At 37.0% G+C, this 25,542-nt stretch overlaps 1 protein-coding gene across 5 annotated transcripts in view; it reads right to left on the bottom strand.

The window, feature by feature from the left end:
* ADAMTS19 (ADAM metallopeptidase with thrombospondin type 1 motif 19) overlaps positions 1–25,542 on the bottom strand; it is a 147,800-nt gene that overhangs the window by 65,298 nt on the left and 56,960 nt on the right. For all 5 annotated transcript variants that reach the window (XM_065045717.1, XM_065045714.1, XM_065045715.1 and 2 more), the window contains one exon: positions 6,116–6,221. In XM_065045717.1, the coding sequence (XP_064901789.1) occupies positions 6,116–6,221 (106 nt within the window). The remainder of the gene's footprint in view (positions 1–6,115; positions 6,222–25,542) is intronic.

Here is a 25,542-nt window from a genome sequence, read left to right as displayed (position 1 = left end):
ATATAAATGTTTAAGTTAGACATTAGGAAAAGGTTCTTCTCCCAGAGGGTGGTGGAGCACTGGAACAGGGAGGTGTCACGGCCCCAAGCCTGACAGTGTTCAAGAAGAGACTGGACAACACCCTCAGACACATGGTGTGAACTGTGGGGTTGTCCTGTGCAGGGACAGGAGTTGGACTCCATGATCCTTGTGTGTTACTTCCAAGTCAGAACATTCTTGATTCTGTGTTTCTATGATTCTATTATAACATTTGTAAGTCATAGCATTTGTAAATTTACTGAAGTTATTTTCCTATAAATCACAAACATATAATGGATTGTGTTACTTTTAAAAATAAAAATAAGAATTAATTACTTACAAGGTGTTATCCTGCCATTATTGTTTCCATAGTTTTTGTTGTTGTTGTTGTCACCATCATTACATATAATATTGTGTTAGAATGATTAAAATTTCTTCAACAACAAGGTTTAGAAGCTTATATGGCATTTAATAGCACAATGATTGTCCCAACAGCTTGCCTAATCTGAAATTTTGTATATCACAGTAACATACGGATGCATTTGATAAGTGAAAATAATGCCACTTATTTGACTGTCAAAGACAGGGAAACAGAATCTGCAGTACTTTGACAGTAGCTGTATCACAACTTTTCAACAAAAAATTTTATCACACTTCTATTTTTATGGATAAAATTATATAAACAAGCAGACTAATAGCAGGTTTCTATAAGCTATTTTATAGAATTTATGCAAAAAATACGTATTACTAGATATTTTTTTTTAATCCCAGATAGTGAATTAGTAATTCTTGTATTATTTTCGTAAGTGTTTTAAAACATAAGACTGTTTCACAGATCATTGCACAAATGGGATAAGACACATAGTTCTACTAGTAAATGAATTATTTAGTCTGAAGTGAATTGAAAGGCAAGTAACCCAGCTACAGAAAAATAACAATGCTAAAAGGTAGAAGATCATTTCTTTTGGAAAAATTTTATCTTCAAAGAAAGAATCTACTGAACAAGGAATCTCAATCTTGTTAATAATTCAATGATAAAAAGAAAAAAATCAAAATATGTTTAGGCAATTAATATTTATCTTTTGTGAATCATTGCTTGTTCTTCAGGATGTTCACAACTTAGATTACATTTTCAATCTTAAAAAAATTGGGTAAAAAAATGCAGCATGTACATCCATATACAGATATGAACATATGCAGCATGCTACTGTCCAGAAGACTTGGTAACTTTTGCTAAACAGCTGCTTTCTTCTGTAGCAACCTAACACTTCTACCACCATGTATCAAGAAGCTTCATCTAGGCACAGCAGAGTGTTATGGTCCTTTGACTTACATACATAAATAACTTCAAGCTTTGATGTGACACGTGTTTAGCATTATAACATGAGGATACATGAGGTCCCTTGCTGAAGTTTTTTACAGAGAGTATATAATATAGGAAAAGTATTCACCTCTGTCAAGCATGATACTCAAGCTACACCCTGCAAAACACAGTATTTCAAGATAAATAACTATGTCTACTGTTTATGAATTTAATCTTATGCCAAGTAAAAACATTGACATGTAACATTTCTTCAAAGAAAATTTGTAATCAGGAAAAAGATGGAGCTATCAGGTATTCAGCGAATAGACAAAAAAAAAGTCTTGTTATTAACAAAAATAGAAAATTATTTTTCTCCTTGTAAAACACAAATTCAATGGTAAAATTCTACTTTAACCTTAAAAATGTCAAGATAGCTCTTTTTTTAGTTACTTTGATAAGATTCCCTACTCCACATGAGTTACTCGTTCACAAAGATTGGTATACAGTCTCTTTCATATCCCTTGTTGTTTTTATTGTGTTCTGTCATCATATTTTGGACTGTGATAACAAAAACACATGGAATAACTGATGCTCCATCAGCATTACCTTATCTACCATTTAAAACTCTCTTCAATTTCCACTGGATTTCTTAGAGTTGTTTAGTATAATCAGAAAAAAATATATATGTTATTTGCTTGTGAATTATTAAGTAGGTGATTGAAAAATTGCATAGACTTCCTGTTTAGAACTACAAAATACCTCATAGAATATCTCACATTTAAAAAAAAATAAAAGTACATTTCATATCTCACAAAAAACTTACCAGAAAAAAAAAAATGCTGATGTGTATGAAACTGATTCAAAGAAATTCCAGCAGTATTTCTTTCAACTATTTAAAACAGTATTTGAAGTACACTTAGAGCACAGAAATGTTACTTAATGTATTCTGAGATACTGCAGTTTACAGTTGGTCTTTATTTCTCTGTACTTAAGAAGGAGTCATATCCTACAGGCAGCAATCATGTAAATAAAATGAAGACATATGTGTTACTTGAGAACTGAAATAATAGTATTCTCTCTCTTCTTCTCTCAGTTCTCCAAATGGAGACAATGTCCTTTAATTTATTGTTGTTAGTTTTATTCTGTAAAACTAAATTCTACATCATACAATTACCTTGTTGCTTTAAATTCAGTTTAATAAAAAGGATTTGTTTATTAAAACCAAATCCGCCAATGTGTTATGGTTTTTAATGTCTGATTACACAGACTGGCTCCCAACATTTCAAGACAGAGCTTACAAAATTGATAGTTAACTTGCAGTGTTATTTCTCCATGTTATTAGAAGATCATCTGCTTTCAAATATACATGTCTAGAACAAAGACACTTCATATTGGAAAGTAAGGTTTAGTTAGCCACTGTATTTAATTGAGAATATTTGTTTTAATTGAAAAAACTAAAAAAACCCTACACATTACTTAATAAACATCCACGTATCAGAAGTATTCAATATAATTAACCATAATTCTTCAACTGTGTTCCTATGCAAACAAACTAAGATTTCAGAAAAGGGCTATAGCCCATCCCCTGCAAAGACTCCTAAATCCATAATTATTCAATTCATGACAGTGACCTTAGAGGTCTGCCAAATTGTTCTGATTGTGCAAGTGATCATGAGATTTTACTAGAGACAAATGAATTTCAAACATACAGATAACAGCATGGAGGCTGGTGCATAAAAAACAAGCTCCCTGAAAGCAAAATATTATCTTTTTAAAAGCTACCTTTATACTCATTAAAACAATGGCAGTTCTCAATGTATTTGTTCATTTCTGTTCTCAGGCTGATCAATAAAAATGAACAGTCTATACTGCATCCGTTTTGAGCCTATTTGCATTATAATTTATGGGTAAGCATATCACCTGTTGTACAGAAGACAAAATTCAGGGTTGTTTCTTTGTACGTTGGGAGGCAAAGTATTTGAGAAAGTCTTTGCTTCTCCTGTACACCTGAACAGGACTCTCTACACAACAACAAGAACAACTAGAATGGTTAAAGATATTAGGCAAAAAAGAATGTAATAGTTAAGTAACTTCAAGATTCAGAAAGATTTTGTGAAAATTTTCTAGAAAACACGATGAGGAAAAAATTTATGACTGATCTAGATGGTGATCATTTAATCTCTGTTTCTGAGACAGTTAAGAATGAGCAAGACAAATCTCTAATATCTGTGAGAAATATTCCAGTTACATTTGAATTTCTTTAAGTCCTTTTAGGTGGGACCCTCATTCAAATGTTTTTCTTCCAATATTTTTATATTGTCTCTCCACAAAGTGTCAGCTACTTCTAGAGTGGTCTTTGCAATCAGACAGAGACAGTCATGAAGAGTAAAGAAATGTCGCTGGAATATAACCTTACTCTCTTTGGTGCAAGAATATTTCAGACTGTAGCGGTTAAGGAATCTGGGTCCACAATGAAGCAGGGATCAGGCTTTATTCCTACATATGTTTTGCACTTGAAACTGCCCCTTGTTTTTTAGTATTTGTGGCAGCTGCTCATCTCTGGCTACCTATTCTTTCACTTATGTGGTAAGGTTGAACTTCTTGAAGAAATGTGTGGTTCAAATAATGTCCTCTCCTTTACTAGGAAACCAGATTTGGTTTGTACTTTATTTCCATTGTTTGCAAATGTCTATTATAGTACCTGCAGAAAAATGTGAGAATGTCTCAAAGGACATCCAAATGACCTTACTACTGCGAGAATACGATGGCTTGGATATCACCATGATTTGTTTTTCCGAATTTATTTGAATTAATTTGGAGGGATTTGAAAGTTCTGAAATTTCATAGTGCAGCTTTTAACATTTTTTCCCAGGATTCATATATGAACAAGTATGGTTTTATGTTCCTGTAGGAAGATTATGCTAAATACCTCCTTAGTCCCAGAGCAATGCAAAGCCATGAAAATATTTCAAGCTGAGGATGAAGTGCAACAAGCGTTATAGATCCTAGCCTATGCAGCAGTCTTGGAAGAACTACTAGTCAGCACCAATGAGCTTCCCTGTCTAACTTGTTCTGGATACTGTTTGGCATCCACCAGCCCTTAGAATGTCAAAGATAGGTCTGATATGTCTGTTGCAAGACAAAGCCTTCTTCACATGATCAGTGTCAGACATTCTCCAACTTGCTAGTGCAGAACCAACACATCTCCCAGAACTGCAAAAATGTTATACCTACCTCCCATTTTCCTAATCTAGGAATTGGTAAATCACCATTTCTCAGGATGCTTAAGGTGTCACATTTCTTGTTGATCAAGATGCCTCTTTTTTCAAATTCAGTAATTTTGCTGCCAAGCTTCTTATTCTCTAAACACATTTTTATCGTGCAAGGCATAAAGCAGGACTGATACTTCTCTAAATTGTCCAGTATTTTCATAACTGCCTTAAGTAATTTTCTAGTTTACTCCATGAGTGAACTTCTCTTCAGATCTTATTTAGTTGTTTCTTTCCCCTTATCGTTGGTTTACTATAGTAAGAGCAAGTATATGAAAAAGGAGTCTTCCTCTATCCATCCCCCTTCTAATGTTAGCAAACAATACAGTGAAAAAAGAAAAACGACAGCATGTGGCTACAAAATACAAACAATTTTTTCTTTGGAAGTCTTTCCTTTATCATAACTACCACTCAAACAATCTGGCTTATATTAACCTGGAGCTGCTTCCTACAGTTATGAAAACTCAAAAAAGACAAAATAGAAAATATTAATTTCATGCAGCATCTCATATTCACATCACTATTTTCCTTGAAGTCATGTAATTGCTCTGAATTTGCTTATTTTGCACCCAGGAAAAATCTTCAATAGAAATATTTTAAGTTCCAATTCTTTCTTGTAATCAACTGCATGTTTCAACATCAGATGCTATGGCCTCCATTCCCAGACAGCTTTGACCAAACTTAAACCAAATGACTTTTAATTCAAAGTGTTTGTTCTAAGATATCTAACCTCACCAAAACATATCTCTCTCTTGTCACCCTGAAGCTGCTGTTCTAAAAGTATATACACAGATACCTGGAGCAGACCAGGCATTGCAGGTAAAATGACAGGTCAATACACAGGTCCATTTAACTTATTTTTTTTTTTAAAGGACTCTCCTTTTTATTTTTCTGTAACAAATAATGAAGCTAAGAATCCAACACAACTTTCACTAACAAATATGATTACTGCAACACAAGAATATGTCACTTTTGCTTCAAAGTATCCTTCATGGAATGAGTAAAAACATCCAATCCAAATGTGAAGGGTAGTTACTTTCACCTTCACTTTGTCATGTTTTTCTGTTAGGGAGAGGAAAAAGTATTCATGTTGGGATGACCAATGACCCTTATACACTTTAATGGTATCTATCCTGAGAAAGCCAAATTAAATAAGGGCTCTTCCAAGTCATGATCTCATTAAAATGTTTGCTGGCAACAACAGTCAGAGCTGGAACTGATACACAATATCACAGTCCCAAAAGAAAAAACATCTTGGGGCACCTGCTTTTCCTCCTTCCAGCTAACCTAAATTCTTGTATTGTCCAGGTTGTAAATATTTTCTTAATTTACATACTACATATCAATATACATCACTACTGTTATTATTAAAATTATTTTCCATATTTTTAATCAAATTTTAAAACCTTCCTAAACAAAACAGGAAATTTGACGTACACAATCAAATTAATCAAATCATATTAATATTAGATGTCAAGAAATACTAGAGTATACTTACTTGTCACCTTTACTAGTGTATACTTACTTGTGACCCATTTCATGGGCAATGGTAAAGGCAAGATTCAGACCGTTGTCCTCTGCAATTATACATTTTCGTTTTTCACTGCACATTCCACTCAGATATGCTATTCCTAGGAAACACAACCACCACATTTAATTATTTTTATTATACTGACTACATGTATTATGGCATTCTTGACCCCAAACAGATATGAAACCTTACTGCAGTCAGAACCATCCAAATATATAAATAGACGTCTGACAGAAATTCACTTATAAGCCAGAACAACTGAGTTTAGCAGAAAATGGGATAAAAGATTGCAAAGAAATCACAAGCAGTGGTAATATTACCTGACAGTGATGTTACCTGATTACATAGACTGCAACGTGCAGAAAATGTGTTATTTAAAAGCATTGGTATGCACCTTAATAAGATGTCATAAAACATATATATGAATATTGATACTATTGTAAATGAAAATAGATGTCTACAATAGGACAAAAATCTGAACGGGTATTTCCTCTGATGGACTCAGAAGAACAGAATGCAAAGCACAGAGCTGTGCCCCTACATTATCACTGTTCAATATTGATAATTAGCATTCTATATTAACAAGATAAAAGTCATTCTTCTTACAATCCAAGTATGCATCAATCTGTGAGCACATCATCTCATCCACAACATGAAATTCATGTTCTAACTCCCTCACTAATCTGGCAGTGCTGCTCTCAACAGAGTTGGCTGAATGTTTTTGGACATAGAATTCATGTGACAAAAAATGTTGTTCAGGACCCCACAAAACTATCACAAGTTAGATCTGAGTAAGGCAAAATATTTCAACTTTCACTATTTTTTTCCAGAGACAGGAGAAAAAAAATGGAGCAGGGGTACAAGTAATTTGGGAAACAAAAAAAAGGCAAAACATGTTCAAAGCAAAAAATGGAAATCCTTCAAATGACACCTCAAGCTAAATGTTAAATATAATTTATTCTAACTTTATGAAAATAAGAGAAGTAAGAAGCATGCCAAAATGCAAGGTTTTATTTGAAATGTTATGCTCCAGTGGCTGAAATAATAAGAAAAATAATTCTAAAACTATTTTGTGACTTTAGTTCCACAATTACATGCATCATCTTTCAAGTTTTGATGGGCAAACTGAAAAATACAGAGCTGCTTTTAACACTGTAGCCCTAAATAGTAGAGCTGATAACACCAGAAGCAGCAGGCACCAGGGTTCTGACTTCAGCTAACACAAATGAATTTACAAAGTGTGAAAACTAAATGGAAAAATTACTCTTGCCACAGACAAAATCCAGTGCTGCATTTTGAAGTGTTGTGGGCATTCCTATTACTATAATGCAAAATATTCAGAAATATCTTCCTTACTATGCTGGTTTTGGATCAGATAGAGTTAATTTTCTTCATAGTAGCTAGTATGGAGGCTATGTTTTGTATTTATGCTGTAAGAAATAACACTGGGATGTTTTATTTATTGCCGAGCAGTGCTTACACGGAGTCAAGACCTTTTCTGCTTCTCACCCCACCCCACCAGTAGGCAGGCACAAGAAGCTGGGAGGGGACACAGCTGGGACAGCAGACCCCAGATGACCAGAGGGGTATTTCAGACCATATGATGTCATGCTCAGCAATAAACCTAGGGGAAGGGTTGGCAGGGGTCTACTGCTTCAGGACTGGCTGGGTCGGCTGGTGGTGAGCAATTGCTTTCATTTGCATCACTTGTCTTTCTTATTTCTCTCTGTTATTTTTTATTTTCATTACATTATTAATTATTATTATTATTATCAATTAGTATACAGTTCTCATCTCAGCTTATGAGTTTTCTCACTTTTACCATTCTGATTCTCTCCTCTAATTCCACTGAGCTGAAAGAATGAGCGACTGTGATGTGCTTAATTTCCAGCTGGGGTTAAACCATGACACTTACTGATGATGGCTATCCTCAGTTGGATAAAACTTATTTACTGGGATCTACTGGAAGAGAATTCCCAAACTTCCATCTGCCTGTTGATGCTGAATAATAACTGAAAACTGTCCAATGCTCTATAGTTTTTATAGGGAAAAGAAGTCCTCTAACCGTCTTTTGGCCTCTAAAATAGCAGTTTCAAGCACATTAGCAATACCTTTCCACACAACAACATGAGTCCTATCAGTTGCTGTCTACTGTCCTGCCTGCCCAGCAATTTATTCCCAAAGAACTATGCACATCGCAAGCTTCATACCTTGTCTGCAGAAGAAGCAGTCAGCAGTAGCAGGCATTTTTAACAATACTCAATATATACCACCAATAATGTTTTTATACATGGCACTCCTTGAAGGGAACCATTTATGTTTCCCCTTTTCAAGTGTGACAGATGAAACAGAAGACTTGCATTTCATTTAGATTAAATTAGACTCCTGATTCTAGAAATGTCCAAAAGCATCAAATGGCATTAACGTTTTCCGACTTTCCCCCTTTTAAATGAAGTCAACCTCATATGTGAAAGCCACATCCAACAACAGCTACTGGAGGTAAATCAGCTAACTACTAGCCGTGAACTAGTTTCATGTCTTATCCTTGGTTATTAATTTCACATGTAGAGAAAAATAAACTGTCTTCAGTAAGCTGTTGCAATTGCTTAGTTGTCTCTGCATTAGGTAAGAGAAGGAATTTCTTCTTTCAATACATCTATGTTCACTGCAGATTCCTGGGGCTTATTAACACAGCTGGAACTGCTCCAAGGTTAAATCCACAAGAAAGAAAATAAAAGGTTGAACAATTTTTCCCTTGTTATGATTAAGGTATTCCTAGTGAATTCCATTGTCTCAACACACAGCTTCAAATTAAAACCCTTAGTATCTGAAAAGTGTTGGCTAGAAAACAGTAACATCATCTCACTGACAAATTTAAGGAAGGATCCTGTTCTTTATCTATAAGGAAAGCTGAGTTTTGAAACAAACAAACAAAACCACTGAATGAATACATGCCAAATATAAAATATTCAAATTACCTCACTCTGTAGATCACTGTTTCTCAAGTTAATTCACAAGAAAGTACATGCAATATCAATCAAGGGAGTAAAGCTTTACCTTGTGCCCTAGGAGAACTGCTTAAGGGACTACATTTTCTTATAAAAAATGTAAATATCCAAATGAAATATGTGCTGCTTCAGAAAAGTAGAATTTTTGCTTAAATCATAGCAGTATTTTTGTTACTACTACCACCATTACTGCTACCCACAGAGATGGGTATTTCCTTCCACATAATATGATAAATTTTCTTTAACATTTTCTGGTTTCTTGATGAACATCTTCATCACATTATCACACTATTGGTTCTTCCGAAGAGGGCAGACATTAACAACTTCTCTGTTGAAAAGCCATGGTTCAGCCCACAAGGATATTACTCCCACCCCCCAAATTATAACGCACTAATTACAACAACAACAAAAAAGAGAACAAAGTTCCTGTAACATAACATGTTTGGAGAACAGGAGAGGTGCTTGAGGACTGGAAGAAAGCCAATGTCACTCCAAGGAAGAACAACCCAGAAAACTACAGGCCAGTCAGCCACACCTCCATCCCTAGAAAGGTGATAGAACAGCTCATTCTGGATGTCACCTGCAAGCATTGGGAGGAAAAGAAAGTCATCAAGAATAGTCAGCAGGGATTCACCAAGGGTAAATCATGCTTGACCAGCCTGACAGCCTTCTATGACTGGCTGGGTAGATGAGGGAAGAGCAGTGGACATTGTCTACCTTGACTTCAGCAAGGCTTTTAATGTGGTTCTCCCACAATATCATCATAGGCAAGCTCAGGAAGTGTGGGCTGGATGAGTGCATAGTGAGATGGATTGAGAACCGGCTGGATGGCAGAGCTCAGAGGGTTGTGATCAACAGTCCAGAGTCCAGTTAGCCTGTAGTTAGTGGTATTCCCCAGGGGTCAATACTGGGTCCAGCCTTGTTTAACCTATTCACCAATGACCTGGATGAAGAGACTGAGCACACCCTCACCAAGTTTGTTGATGATACCAAACTAGGAAGAAGGGCTGACATACCAGAAGACTGTGCTGCCATTCAGTGACACCTGGACAGGCTGGAGGACTGGGCAGGTAAGAACCTAAGGAAGTTCAACAAGGGCAAGTGTAGAATCACTAGACCTAGGGAGCAACAACCCCAGGCACCAGTACAGATTAGGGGCAGACCTGCTGGAAAGAAGCACTGCAGAGAAGGACTTGGGAGTTCTGGTCGACAACAGGTTGGCCATGAGTCAGCAATGTGCCCTTGTGACCAAGAAGACCAACAGTATCCTTGGGTGCATTACAAAGAGTGTAAACAGCAGGTTGAGGGAAGTTATCTTCCCCCTCTACTCTGCCCTGGTAAGGCCACATCTGGAGTACAGTGTCCACTTCTGGGCTCCCCAGTTTAAGAAGGTCAAGGAATTACTGGAGGGAGTCCAGCGGTGGGCTATGAAGATGATTACGGGCTTAGAGTACCTTCCTTACGAGGAAAGAGTGAGAGCACTGTTTATAAATATCTCCATGTTTATAAATATCTCTATAAATATCTCAAGGGTGGATGTCAAGAGGATGGGACCAACAGTGGTGCCCAACAATAGGATGAGGGGCAGTGGGCACAAACTGAAGCACAGGAGGTTCCATCTCAATATGAGGAGAAACTTCTTTACTTTGAGGGTGACAGAGCACTGGAACAGGCTGCCAAGAGAGGTTGTGGAGTCTCCTTCTCTGGAGACATTCAAGACCCGCCTGGACACATTCCTGTGTGGTGTACTTCAGGTGAACCTGCTTTAGCAGGTGGGTTGGACCAGGTGATCTCCAGAGGTCCCTTCCAACCCCAACCATGCTGTGATCCTGTGATCCTTTAATGAAAAGGGATAGGAGATCACCCAGATATCCCCTCTACTACTGATCAAGAGCAGCGTATACCTGAATTTTCAGTCCATCTGAAATCAAAGTGTTTCCAACACTTAAAAACACAAGATGAAAGAACTGAAAAGAGCACATGTCCATATAGCACAGTTAAAGAAAAACACCTAGTGTTTCAATTTTAAAGCATTTTTAATGGAGTATATTATATTCTCAGGAATCTAGGAATAGTATGTTTCAAGAGCACTGAAACTCTTAATGAACTTCATAAACAATGAATTTCTATATTGCTTAAACACATACTATGAATAAAAGTAATATTTATGTATGGAATTTTCTTCTGAAGTTTCTACACCAACCTTGATAAGTAATAGTATAAAAAACTGAATAAATATAGGTAAGATTGAAATGGATAGCAAACATGCAAAAAATGTCATGGTGATTTGAATCACAAGCTTTCCCAATAAAATCTTTAGCCTTCAGAAAGTGCCCGCCAAGCAATACAGTCCTGATAGCATCACCTTAGTTTGAATTATTAATGGTGTAGAAAACTAGTAAGACACTGCAATGCAAACATAATGTGATGCCCAAGTACATCTGGCTTTTGATTCAAACATAGGTATTTTAAATTTCAACTGGCAATCCAATGGACCTGTGAGCATTAATGATAGTACTTAAATGGACTTGGTTATTAATCTAACAAAGATTTTTTCTAGCAGCCCAGATGCTTTTCTTAAGAAGGCAGCAAAAAAAGCTTTCCACAGAGCTGACACTTAAAAGTCTAATTAGCACAAGCTGCTCTGAAGAGAGTTCCAGACACTGATGATTTCCATGAAAAAAAGAAGTCTTGTCAGTCACCAGTGAATCAGCAGCCCTTAAACATGGTGGCAATCCAAACAGTGCAGTTAACAAACAGCAATCTCAAATGCAAACAGAAAAGCCTAGACACTTTTTTTTTCTTTTTAAAGTGAAAGATATTGACAGTGATAACTATATCTTTATGTGTGTGTATAGATATACAAATGTACATAAATACTGATGTAAGACATCAGAAAAACAAACAAACAAACAAGGATAAAAACCAAATCAGCCTCAGCTGCACTTTATGCAAAGCAGAAACCTAACTCAAATTTTATTAACCTGTTGTGTTAATTTATGATATATGTACTTCTTAGAAAAACTAAGAGTTTCAGAAAAATACTTTATCAATATATGATAAATATGATTTTATCTTTCAGAATAGACTATTAAGCTTACTCTTCTCCCTTTAAACAATCTGCATCTTATACTGCTCTGTATATATTATCTTCTCTTAGAATCATAGAAGAGTTTGGGTTGGAAGGGATCTTCTCTTGTTCTAGTACAGTCTTTCTGACAAAAGTGGTTATAGTCAAAAGGTCAGTTTGATCCATTACTATAACTTCCTCATGGCAGGACTTGCATAAACTATTTTTCCAGATGTTTGTTTTACATGGCACAGAAAATTGTTTATAATCTTGATCTACATTTACAAGTCTAACTTTTGGACAGAAGTAGAAAAGTAAATTTTTAGGACTTACACAATAAAGACTTTGAGTCCTTAAATTACATGGGTAAATTATAAGAGTGCCTTATGAAAGCTTCAAGGAACTCTGCTATATACAATCAAATAAGATGTGACTTTGAAAAGGAGACACCTCATTTCTTTGGCAACAAAACCGAATGGGGCTTTCCAAAGTAAAGCAGAAGCTTGTTACTTAAAATGCCAGAAACAGGTTTCAAGCGGAGCACTAGCCATTTCAAAACAGCGCTCATCAAACACACATATAAACAAATTCATCTTGAGGATGTACTTTTCACCGATGCATTGGACAGACATGACAGATACACAGTTTACTTTGAATGAGTATCACATGCCTCAGGTTAAGAGTAAGTGCCCATTTCCTACCATAAAACTCTGTTTCTGTAGGTTGACAAAGAGAAAAATTATTCTTCAGATGCGCTTAAAAATAAATGTTTCATTGTAAAAGCATTTTTTGAGAAATAAAACACTTGATATATCAGAAAAAAAATCTTAGATGATTAAGCAATCTGTCTGGTTTTTGTCCATTTGAAAATCTGTAAGGACTAGAAGCATAGATTTACTGTGACAAGTATTTAAAAATAATTATCTTTCACAGAAAGAGAGGAATAGTAATATCAGAGTAGTACAAGAAATTACAATTTGAATACTTGCTAGCATAAAGAAAAACAAACTGACCTCATTTTATGAAGATATTTTCTAATAATTTGTTACAGCTTTGCTATTGTATGTCCTCTTGCCATTTCCAGCTGCTTAAATTACTTTTTTTTTTTTTTTTGGTAAGTGTAAGCACTATTTTAAACATACTTTTCTACAAACAACATACAGAAAGACTCAGTTGATTTAAAAATACTTTAAATGTCTGGAACACATTAAAAAATCCCAAATTTTTATTTTAAAGTATATTAAAAAAAAGCCTCAACATTTAAGGTCCAAGGAAACAGGAAGCACCATGCAGAGAACAGCTGATATAAAGGTAGGCTTTAGACTTCCAGGGAAGCTACATTCAGTATAGGTACTTTAAAAGTTCCCCTAGTTTTCAAGATCGGTTTTGAGGTAATCTCTATTTTCTAAATGGAAATTTCAAATAACTTCTATAACTTTTAAAAAAATTGTGCTGACCTTAAAACTTGAGATCATTTGTAATTTCAAGATGAATGTTTTTTTCTAATGTTAAAAAAAAGCAGAAAATACTTATTACACTCCGACTTTAATGCAAATGCTGTATTTTTTAAACTGCCTCTTGTCTCATATTATGCTTCTGAGAAAATCTGACTCTCCCCATAAAAAATGGGATGAATAGATGTTATCCTGCAACATAAAATGGTCCAACTAGTTGTCAAAACTACTTACACTGCTTTGAAGTACTTCACTTTAAGATGTTTTAAAATACTATAATCCCACAAGTCTGAACACTTCAGTCAAAATATGTTAGCATCACAGAGTAAAACATATACTTGAGGTAATTCTGAATTATGTCACTACATCCAAATAGTGAAAATATTCACCCAGGTGCTTGTCTCTTTTCTTGGTATCTGGGTTTCAACTCTCACATTCATAAAATGTGCAGCTGCTGAAGTGGCCCCCATTTTCTGTACATCTATGGATATTGTTATCCCTTTGAATTCACTTCTTGTCTCAACTGATTTGATCTACTCATAATATATCACTGATGCTTTTCCTGGTCTTACAAGGCTCCCAGCCTTGATACCTTATTAAGCTGATTTTCCTGTAACAGAATTTCTTTCTAGTGCCTTCTTCCTCTTGCCATGGTACCATACTCTGTGCAACAAACTGATGCAAAATCACTCATGAGACCACATCATTGCCACCCTACCCACCTTCTTTAGGCCTATTATTTATTTCCACAACAAAATATGAGGAAAACAAGACTGTCCTTCTTTCTTTTGTAATTTATTTTGTTATAACCATGCTATGGAAATGACGTTGTGTGGTAGAAACATAAAATTGTTCCTTGACAAACAGTGCTTAAGCACAGTAATACATTTCCTCACTTTCTGCAATCTGGGTGATTTCTGTAAAATATTTCTCATATTATCATGAGATAGTCCAGCAAAAAGTGATATAAAAGTGATTATTTTACTGTTGTTGAGACCTTACTTAAAGATAATCTTTAGGAATTTTTTCTCTTTTTTTAAAACATGGCGGGATCTGCATTCTCTTTTGTGTGAGACAAGGGGCAGCTAAGGAGATTGATAGAGGTATTAGTCTGCTCTTTCTTTGTTTTTTAGAATAATCTGTTACTCTATGGCCAAAATTTTGAAGTTTGTGACCTTTAAGTTTTTCATGTGAATAAATTATACTTTGTCTCAATGCGACAGAGAGGAAAATGACTGATCTTGGGACCTCTCATAACAGACACTAGTAGCACACCTTCTAGGAAAAGTGAATTAAATAGCTATCTGTTCTTTCACATAGGAAACACTTTCTAGGTGTGGATGGCTAGCTTAACTACTATCTTTCTGATAAACAAGAACAAAGGCAGAGCTATTTTGAGAAGAGTCTTCTATCACACCTCTTTTCAGATAAAATATTTTGATTTAAAATTACTACTGTTATCTCCACATATCCATCCTGTATTCCATCTTTATTAGTGTAACTAAGCATATACTGATTCATACTCTATTAGCACATGTGATAAAAGTAATTATGGGACCTAAGTAAGAGTCAGCACTAACAGATCAGTGGCCCAGCCTCTATCTGCACATTATAGTTTCTTCAAGACCGTATCTCAATGGTCTTACAAACTGTTTCCAACTCCAAAATTCTTTTCGTTTGCTGGGATCATCCTCAAGAAGTTTGAACTCTATGAAAGCAGGCTGAAAAAGCTGAGAGTATCTTCCAGAGAATCCATTCTCCGAACTACCATTGCAAAGTCTACAAGGTTCAAGGTAACCAAGAAGTAGAGGAGCTTCCTGTATCTCACATGTGCAGTGCTCTATTCTGACTAGGCCCTGCTTGAGCAAGTTGAGTAAAGGATGACCTACTTGATGAGAAACTCATGTTTTAGTCAGGGTAGGGAAACATCATCCTGAGAACAACAAACCTTCAGTATAGACACAAAAGAGAAATACAAAAGAACTTTTTGCCATTTAAGTGTCTCAAAAGGGAGCTGTGAGATATATTCAAACAGAAAAATCTGCCCAAACACATTTAAATGAAGAGAGAGCCTTGGCCCTGTCCCTCTGTTCCTTTCTGCTTGTAATTGTGCAGCACTGTTACTTGTATTTTGACAACAGTTAGGTGAAATTGTATGGATCATCCACATTTCTTTCTACAAAGGTGGAGCTCCTTTTGTTCCCTCTTCAATCAAAGGACCCATGTATCTGCCTACCCATCCCATTCTTCAAAATCCAGAGAAAAACATGCATTCATTACATGGTCTATTTAATTCCATTATGTTGATGATTTTTTTTCCGTTATTTAGCTACAGGACACAGAAACTGATGCATTAGTCACAAGGAACTACCTGGTCTCTCTGATTTTTGAAAACTTCCCAATAAAAAACAGTGACATTTTTAGTGCAAAATACTATACAAGGTTGACTAATCTATTCAAATACAATTTTGCATATGTTTCGTTTGAATAGATCAAAATACTATACACAGAATAATTTATAAATAAATGCAAGACTAATATTAGCTAAATGTCTGGCTAGGTAGAGAACAAGTATAACTTACTCTACAGCCACATATTTTGCATGTCTTTAATTTGTCATATTTGACAGCAAATTTTATTTTTCATTGTTAAAATTTAATTGTATGCATAATACATGAAACAAGCAATTCTTTATACAAAGTTATACAGAGTATATATCAGTATCATAGCATAGATAGTAATTGATTATCAATGCATGACTATTTACAGTTGCCAACACACACAATTTTATTATGAATGTACACAAGATTTTATCTATATGTTTTTCATGTAAATATATGCTATAAAAGAGAAAAACTGAAGTTGTAAAATCAAGGATACAATGAAAGATATTTTAAGAGCTCACGGATGCTTGGGCCTGCCTGATTCAGTTTTTCAACACTTCAGATGAATATAATGACACAGGACATAGTTCACTGTTCAGTGCAGTGAAAGGGTCACTACATCACTTATTCATTTATCTCTTGCAGTCTGATTAGTTAAAACTGTTAATTTTCTCTTGGTGAAAGAATTTTTGCCAGCAGAGAACCGAGTTTAGTTAAGCCATGTCCGCTCTGTCCACTGGTTTGTGTCTCACCACCCTTTCACAGCCTTGACATAAGCATCTCTTGCATAGCATGGCAGTACTGCTCCGATGTTTCACTGCTTTTTCACTTTTGAATCTGGTATGCATAGCTGAAGGACTCATACATGAGGTTAGAACATACCCACTATTCACAAGACAAGCACAAATTATTGTGATAATTAGCTTGCAATTTCCTGTTGTTTCTTTGACACAAAATATGCATTATATAATATTACTGATTCTTTTCTCCTTACTTAGGTATCCCTTTTTTACTGATGGACACAGAAGTTTTGGTTGTGAAAGAAATTAAAGTTCTGGCTCCAAGCACCAATATTCTAAATGTTACTCAGTGCAATGTTAAAATGATTTACATATAGCTAGTCTCCCTATATGTTAAACCTCTTTAAGACACGATTTTAAATAGTGCGGGTAAATTGAGCCTAAATACTAAATAAATAAATAAATAGATAAATACATACATACATACCTAGATATGAAGTAGTGCAATCTGTTGAAAATGACAAAATTATATTACATTTTCACAGAAAGGGTATGGTTGCACGTGAAATTACAAAGAACTACAGTATTGTGGCATATTACAGGACCACTTACTGAGGTCAAGAACCAAATTCAGTAATTGAGCATGTAGATGACTCTTCTGGGATTTAATCATATGTTAAGAATAATCACAGCTTGTTGCCTGAAGGAGAAAGAGCATAACTGAATGTATCTGAACTGGAATGTGCAACAAGAAATAGACATGGGTCTGAATTGATGTAATATTTACTACTGTAATGTAAGAAAAAATAATTGCTAACCTCAGAGACAAACATAATATCCAAAAAAGTTTATTTCTTTAGTAACTGAGGGAAGATTGCAACTTCAAGATTATCTTAATTATCCTGTGTTTATTTTAAATTTACAACTATTATACAAATACTGTTGAACAGGACGACCATAAATACAAACACTATCAACAAACATACAAGATCATCCTGCACATCAAATTAGTAACATGTTAGAGTGTTTCATTCTCAAAAATTATTATCTCTTGAAACAGAACATCCACAGGCTAATGGAAGTTCAACACAAATGTCATAGACTTCCTCAGCATTATCTCAAATATATTTACAGATTTCATTGTAAACTTCTGAAATTGGATGTAAACATGAAAATTAACCTTACAGTCTTCCTAAGGACATTCAAAGGATCAACTGTTTCCTAAGACAGACTATTAGCACATACTTAGTAAGAAAGCAGTGACTTCTGTACCATAATCTAAAAAACAAAACAGAAAAGGTTGTTGTGTTTTGTTTTGTTTCCCTCCACCTTCAGCTCTCTAAAACAATTGGCTAACTACTTCAAAGTAAAATAAAAGAAAATAAAGAAACCGAAGGAATTGCCTGAAGCACTAAGTTCTTGATCAATTGCTTAAAGAAGAAGAGATTTCAGTTTTACATATGGTAAGTAGTTAGTAATTAAAAGTAAGCTCAGCGATTATGAAATTGCCATCAGGAGTCCATTCAGAGAGATGCATTCGGCGTATACTCTACTACCGTTGAGATTAATTAAGCTTTAAATACTTCAAATAAAACACTGGAAAATAAAACAATACAGTGTGTTATAACCTAGTTATTTTGTGTCTGACTCACAACACAACTCGAAAACAAAAGTTCAGCTGTCTTAGCATGAAAACCTAGCTCTTTGGTCTCACTGGAGTGTTGCCATTTAGTCCAACTCAGTAAAACGAGAGGCAAGGTGAGACTGCATCTTAACAGTTTTGCTAGAATCAAGAATCTTAATAATTTTAAAAACTGAATTAATATATCTATAAGAGGAATGAAGTTGAGGCTTGCAATACCAGATGTCTGGATTTGATGACCAAGCACTTATATTGTAGTCCTACATTCTTATGCTTTTCCTGAGAAACTTCATTGAGGATGCATAATTCATTTGACATTTTGGACACATGAGGTAGACTAAAACATATTTATTTATTTTTGTGGGGTTTTTAGTTTGTTTGGTTGGTTGTTTTTTTTTGTTTGTTTGGGTTCTTTTTTTTTACATTTATTGGAATTCACATCTACTTAGGTGCTGCTTTGCTGTACTTTGCAACTCAAGAAAAAGAAACAAGTTTTGTTCTGTATAGTGTAGAAGTCAAAATTTCCCTGAAGCTTAAAAAAAAATCTTGTGTATTAAAGGTATTTGCATGCCAGACATACTGTGCTATCATATGGATACCACTTCCCAGGGCACTTTTGCATTTCTACGCTTCTACATAGTTCAAATTACACTAAATAAAACATCCTAGCAGTGCCACAGGAGAAATCAACGTTCAAAAGCCACATGTAGACACTCGTTACTCAGGCAGTTGCAGCTTCTGGATACACATTTGAGCTACAGTACTTTTAACAAAAGGAAAAATTCATGAAGTAAAATTAAGTGAGATCTTAAGTGAGATCTCTATGGCTAGCTGTTCCACAAATGCACTTAAAAGATGCTCTTGCTCTCACTGTATGATATGAGAAGTTGACGAGGCCTTCTACAGTCAGCTGAGAGCAGTCTCACAGTCACAGGCCCTGGTTGTGGTGGGGGATTTTAACTTCCCTGATGTTTGCTGGGAGGACTACTCGACCAGCCACAGTCCAGGAGGTTCCTCCAGTGCCTTGACGATAACTTTCTGATGCAAAGGGTGGAGGAGCCGACTACGAGAGGTGCATTGCTGGACCTCATCCTCACTAACAAGGAGGGTCTGGTTGAAGTGGTAAAGGTTGAGGGCTGCCTTGGTTGCAGTGACCATGAAATGGTGGAGTTCAGGATCTCCTGTGGCAGGGAAAGAATTGCTAGCAGAATCGCAACCCTGGACTTCAGCAGGGCAAACTTTGTCCTTCTCAAGCAATTGCTTGGGGAAATCCCATGGGCAAGGCTGCTTGAAGGTAAAGGGGCCCAAGATGGTTGGTTAGTGTTCAGGGACTGCTTCTACCAGGCACAAGACCAGAGCATCCCGACACATAGGAAGTCAAGGAAGGGAGGCAGAAGACCTGTGTGGTTAAACAGGGAACTGCTGGCTAAGCTTAAGTGGAAGAGGAGAGTTTACAGATTATGGAAGGAGGGGCTGGCCACTTGGAAAGAATATAAGGCTGTTGTCAGTGGGAAGGCAACTAGGAAAGCTATAAGGCCTCCTTAGAATTAAACCTGGCAAGAGGGGTCAAGGACAACAGAAAGAGCTTTTTCAAATACATGGCAGATACAACTAACACCAGAGGCAATGTAGGCCCACTGATGAACAAGATGGGTGACCTGGTGACAGAAGATACAGAGAAGGCAGAATTACTGAATGCCTTCTTTGTCTCTGTATACTCTGCCAGAAGCTGTCCTGAGGAGCCCTGTACCCCTGAGGCCCCAGAGGAAGTCAGGAAAATGGAGGAGTTTGCCTCAGTTGATGAGGACTGGGTTAGGGAGCAATTAGGCAATCTAGACATCCATAAATCTATGGGTCCAGATGGGATGTACCCACAGGTGCTGAGGGAGCTGGCTGAAATCATTGCTGGACCACTATTCATCATCTTTGCCAAGTCTTGGGAAATCGGAGAGGTGCCTGAGGATTGGAGGAAAGCAAATGTCACTCCAGTCTTCAAAAAGGACAAGGAGGACCCAGGTAACTACAGAGCGGTCAGCCTCACCTCCATCCCTGGGAAACTGATGGAACAACTTATCCTTGGTGCCATCTCAAGGCATATCAAAGATAAGGGGGTCATTAGGGTCAGTCAACATGGCTTCACCAACGGGAAGTCATGCTTGACCAATCTCACTGACTTTTATGAGGACATAATCAGGTGGATAGATGATGGCAGGGCGGCCTTGACTTGAGTAAGGCATTTCACACAGTCTCCCACAGCATCCTCACAGCTCAATTGAGGGAGTGTGGTCTGGATGATTGGGTAGTGAGGTGGAACGTGGCTAAAGGGAAGAAGCCAGAGAGTTGTGGTCAATGGGGTGGAGTCTAGTTGGAGGCCTGTATCTAGTGGAGTGCCTCAAGGCTCAGTACTGGGGCCGGTCTTATTCAATATATTCATAAATGATTTGGACAAGGGAATAGAGTGCACTATCAGCAAGTTTGCTGATGACACCAAGCTGGGAGGAGTGGCTGACATGCCAGAAGGCTGTGCTGCCATCCAAAGAGACCTGGACAGGCTGGAGAGTTGGGCGGGGAAAAAATGTAATGAAATATAACAAGGACAAGTGTAGAGTATTGCATCTGGGTAGGAAAAACCCCAGCTTCCATTATAAATTGGGGAATGACGTATTAGAGTGGGGAGTAGGGGAAAGGGACCTGGGGGTCCTGGTGGACAACACGATGACCATGAGCCAGCACTGTGCCTTTGTGGCCAGGAAGGTCAATGGCATCCTGGGGTGTATTAGAAGGGGGTGGTTAGTAGGTCCAGAGAGGTTCTCCTTCCCCTCTGCTCTGCCCTGGTGAGACCACACCTGGAATATCGTGTCCAGTTCTGGGACCCTCAGTCCAAGAAGGACAGGGAACTGCTGGAGAGAGTCCAGCACAGAGCCACAAAGATGATGAAGGGAGCGGAGCAGCTCCCTTATGAGGAAAGGCTGAGGGAGCTGGGTCTCTTTAGCTTGGAGAAGAGGAGACTGAGGGGTGACCTTATTAATATTTACAAATATATAAAGAGTGAGTGTTATGAGGATGGAGCCACGCTCTTCTCAGTGACAACCAACGGTAGGACAAGGGGTAATGGGTTCAAATTGGAACACAAGAGGTTCCACTTAAATTTGAGAAGAAACTTCTTCACATTGAGGGTATCAGAACACTAGAACAGGCTGCCCAGAGGGATTTGTGTTGTCTCCTACTCTGGAGACATTCAAGACCCGCCTGGACACATTTCTGTGTAGCCTCATCTAAGTGTTCCTGCTCCGGCAGGGGGATTGGACTAGATGATCTCTTGAGGTCCCTTCCAATCCCTAACATTCTGTGATTCTGTGTTCCCTTACATACATGTCAGTGGACATATTATCATGAATCACAGTAAAAGAGAACATTGTACGAATGCAAAATTGCGTGTATTGTAAAAGCTATATGAATGGCTTAGATTATGTTACATATTGGAAATTTCCATAGGAAGTATTTTGCAGAGTAAATGGTCAACACAGTAATCTGAGTGTTAGCAATCTTACTGACAAAAATTATCTTTCCTTCACACAGAATATGTTTAGAGCATGTTCTGTTAAAGTCAGGTTTTGTATTTTGGTATGAACAAACTCACTGGGCAAAAACTCAAAGCTTAAAATGCTCTTGCCATTTTTGCAAGTTTTATGTAGCAACAAGCTCAGAGATATGTCAGAGAACATGGTCTACAAAGTTTAACAGACTGCAGCCATGCCTTCAGTGGGAGAAACTTGCTGCGGTTCCTTCTCCTTATCCAGTATGTCTGTCCAACTGATCATGATACACTCAGAATCCCCCATAGCACCCTGGACAGTAACATTCAGAACAAAGAAGCAAATTTAACTGCAATAGTGATGAATATCAGAAAAAAATTCTGGTCACAGTGGTCAGCTGGAGGGCTAGATGTACATCTCCAGCTATAGGTGACTTCAGTCAACAGGATTTTAAAACGGCCAACTCAGACAGTATTTCTTTACTTATAACACTTTTTTACTAATATAAAATGTGTGTGCAATGCTAAACTGCTCCAAAAAACAGATGTATGCACACCCATTACGAAACTCATCTTTATAACCACCATTGATTTCATTTTCTAAGCAGGTTTCGTACATCTTCCTCTCCAAGACTGACAGGACTACCAGCTCCCCATCCCCAACCCTTCTGCTAAATAAAGGGGAGGACCTATATATAGGTTCTATACACCATCCTTTGTAGAAGTAGTTCTGGCCCACTGTCTACTTTCAGCCTTATCTGTCTTGTGGAGAAACCTGTTCCCAAAATGCATGTTATTGTTAAGAAATACCGTAGATCACAGACCCCAGGGTTTATGGATTCCTGTTTGCATTGACTGATCAGAAATCTCCCTTGATACCTGCAAGTGTCAGCAACTGAACAACCTACAGTATTGATTTGTAACTGCTTTAAGTGTTTTTCTTCCACAATTGTGCCTCAACAAAAGAGAAGAAACCAACATAGAAAACCTTTCTAGTGAATATAGACAACATAAGGCCTTTGTTCATACCTTCTAGAAAAACAGACATATGCTGCAGGATCCAGTTCTGACAGTGGGGAGCGCCTGGAAGAGGGGGGACAGACTCCCCTTGCTTCTTTATCCCAGTTAAACCAAATATGCCCATTGCAAACACATGGCAGCAGCTCTTGCCTCCTTTCCCTGCCTCTGGAGAAACACCATGCAGGGTCCAGTAAACCAGACCTGTCTAGCCACAAACCAGAACCCAAACACATGAGCTGTCAGAGGGGCAGAAAGGCTAACCCTGCATACAGGGCTCACATCCCAAGGGCTCCTGTTCTGCAGCACACAGGTACTTGAACTATATTTAAATTAGCAACATCAAGTGCCCGCAGCATAAGGCTCAGCATGACAGAGTTCACCCCACTTCTCAGCAAACTGTTGCCACTCCTCCAGCCAGTGAGGCTAAGGGCAGATACACAAGACTGTAACAGAGGCATTTTCTGGATAAGGGGAGGGATAACAGACGGGTACAGATGAGAAACCACAGGGAATGAGAATTCTCAGGTTTACTTCTGCAGTGCCGCTGCCTGTGTTCTGTGCAAATGCTTTGGCTGCTTGTTCATCGGTAACAGGCCCTACGCATTCAGCTTCAGTACTTTCAGCATTAACCTCCATAGCCCGCTCAGTTCCCTATTTCTGTTGTACCTCTTAACGCATAGAGCTGGACTAAAAATTTGGCCCTGGGGACAGACAAGTTTAGGAGGAAAAGACCAAGTGATTTGTATTGAAGATCTATAGCTTTCACATTAGAAAAGTAAATAAATGTATTTTTGGCATTTTGCTAAGTTGGATGGAACATGTGTTCTTTCACTTCATTTTGGTTTGTGGTCTTTGTTTTGTAGATGTTTGCCTGAGTCTTTGACGGTCATTATTTGTATCCACACTATTTAGATCCCTTCCAACAGAATGAAGACCTGATGGCACCTCAGTTTTCCACTATTGTTTTTATCTCTGCAACACTAGCTGTTACCCAAGTTAGAAATTTATAATATAAAATAATCAAGACAAGAGCTTTTAAGGGAGTCCTGTTCAGAGATTGCAATGTCAGCATTGCACTAGAAAATGCTTTTTAGTAAACAGTTTAGATGGAAACATGTTTTTGGGAAACAATGTTCTTGTAGTTGATTAGTTGATGTTTTAACTGACAACAGTATCTGAAAATACAGTATTGGGTTTTGAAGGTAGGGGTTTTTTGTTTGTTTGTGGTGTTTGTTTGTTTTGTTTTTTTAGAGGAAAACCTGTTCTTTCTGAGATCAATGAAATGCTGGGAACCCTGTCTTTCATAACTCATCAGAAAAGCTCCACTTGCTATTCCTGAAACATCCTATTACTTGGGAATTTCAACCAGGACTAAAATTATAAGGAAATGGTGTCAGCTTTAAAGGAAATGTGTTTGTGCAGAACAATACAAGTGTCTCATCTGGATAAGTATTTAAAGCAAAGAAGCCTCTCACTGCCTCAATAAGAAGATAGTATTGAAACAATCAGCTGAGGTCACTGTATTTATGGAAAACACTATCTTCAAAATGTCTCATAATTCTGACATAGTAGGTCACATGGAACTCAACTGATACATGCTAAGAAAAATCCTGACCTTCCTTTGGCAAACATATATTTTTTTTAAGTGAGCACTGTAAAAAGCTTACAGTAACTCAGCATCAAAATACTACTGGTTTGTTTTCCATTTTGTTGCAATCAGTGTTACTAGGACATTTCACTAGCTATCATAAATCTTTCTAAACATTAAATATGGTCACAATATTTTACATCACACATGTATTGTACACCCATGGACTTTTGACAAGGGATGAGAGAAGATATTACCTAAAGAATCAGATAGTGTAAGAGAAGGGATAATAGAAGGATTCAAGTGCTTAGCATCTGATATCTGGAATGGTCTATCTTCAATAAAGTCTTTTAGAAAAACAAAACAAAACAAAACAAAACAAAAACTAACAGCAGAAACTGCAATTTACATTCACTATAGGATAGTATTACTAAATCAACACCTTTCAAATAGTAGAAGACTTTGGTCTACAAATTATTTTCAAATTCTACATGCTTTATGGATAAATTTATTCAGAGCTTTATAACTCACAATGATACGACAGCATACAAAAATTTTTCATTTTCTCAAAAGCCATGTCATAGGCACCAGAAATGCAGACAATATAACAGGCTGAATGAAGAGAAAGAACATGTTGGATTTCCTTCCTGATTTTCTAACTTGCTAACTCACTGATCTGTGGGGGTCATTCAGCCTGCCAGTATCTCCAGCTTGAGTAACTATGCTCATTTCTATGCTTTTTGAAATGACTATGCATCCCCGAATACATCCAGGGCATCAGAATCTCTCAAGAACACTGCTAGAAACTTTCTATCAGTCAAAACCTACAACTTTGATGCAAATAGTGAGCTTCATGGCAGCTGTAAACAAAATTTTACAGCTAGCTAACTAGACAGTTACAATTTCCCCTAAACACAACTGCATGTTTGTGCTAAGGATTACTGAGTCACTTCACTGGCACCAGGAAAGACTGGAAAAGG

This window comes from Columba livia, chromosome Z (assembly GCF_036013475.1).
Source record: "Columba livia isolate bColLiv1 breed racing homer chromosome Z, bColLiv1.pat.W.v2, whole genome shotgun sequence".
In the NCBI taxonomy this organism is placed as follows: domain Eukaryota; kingdom Metazoa; phylum Chordata; class Aves; order Columbiformes; family Columbidae; genus Columba; species Columba livia.
This window is presented reverse-complemented; position numbering and strand designations above follow the sequence as displayed.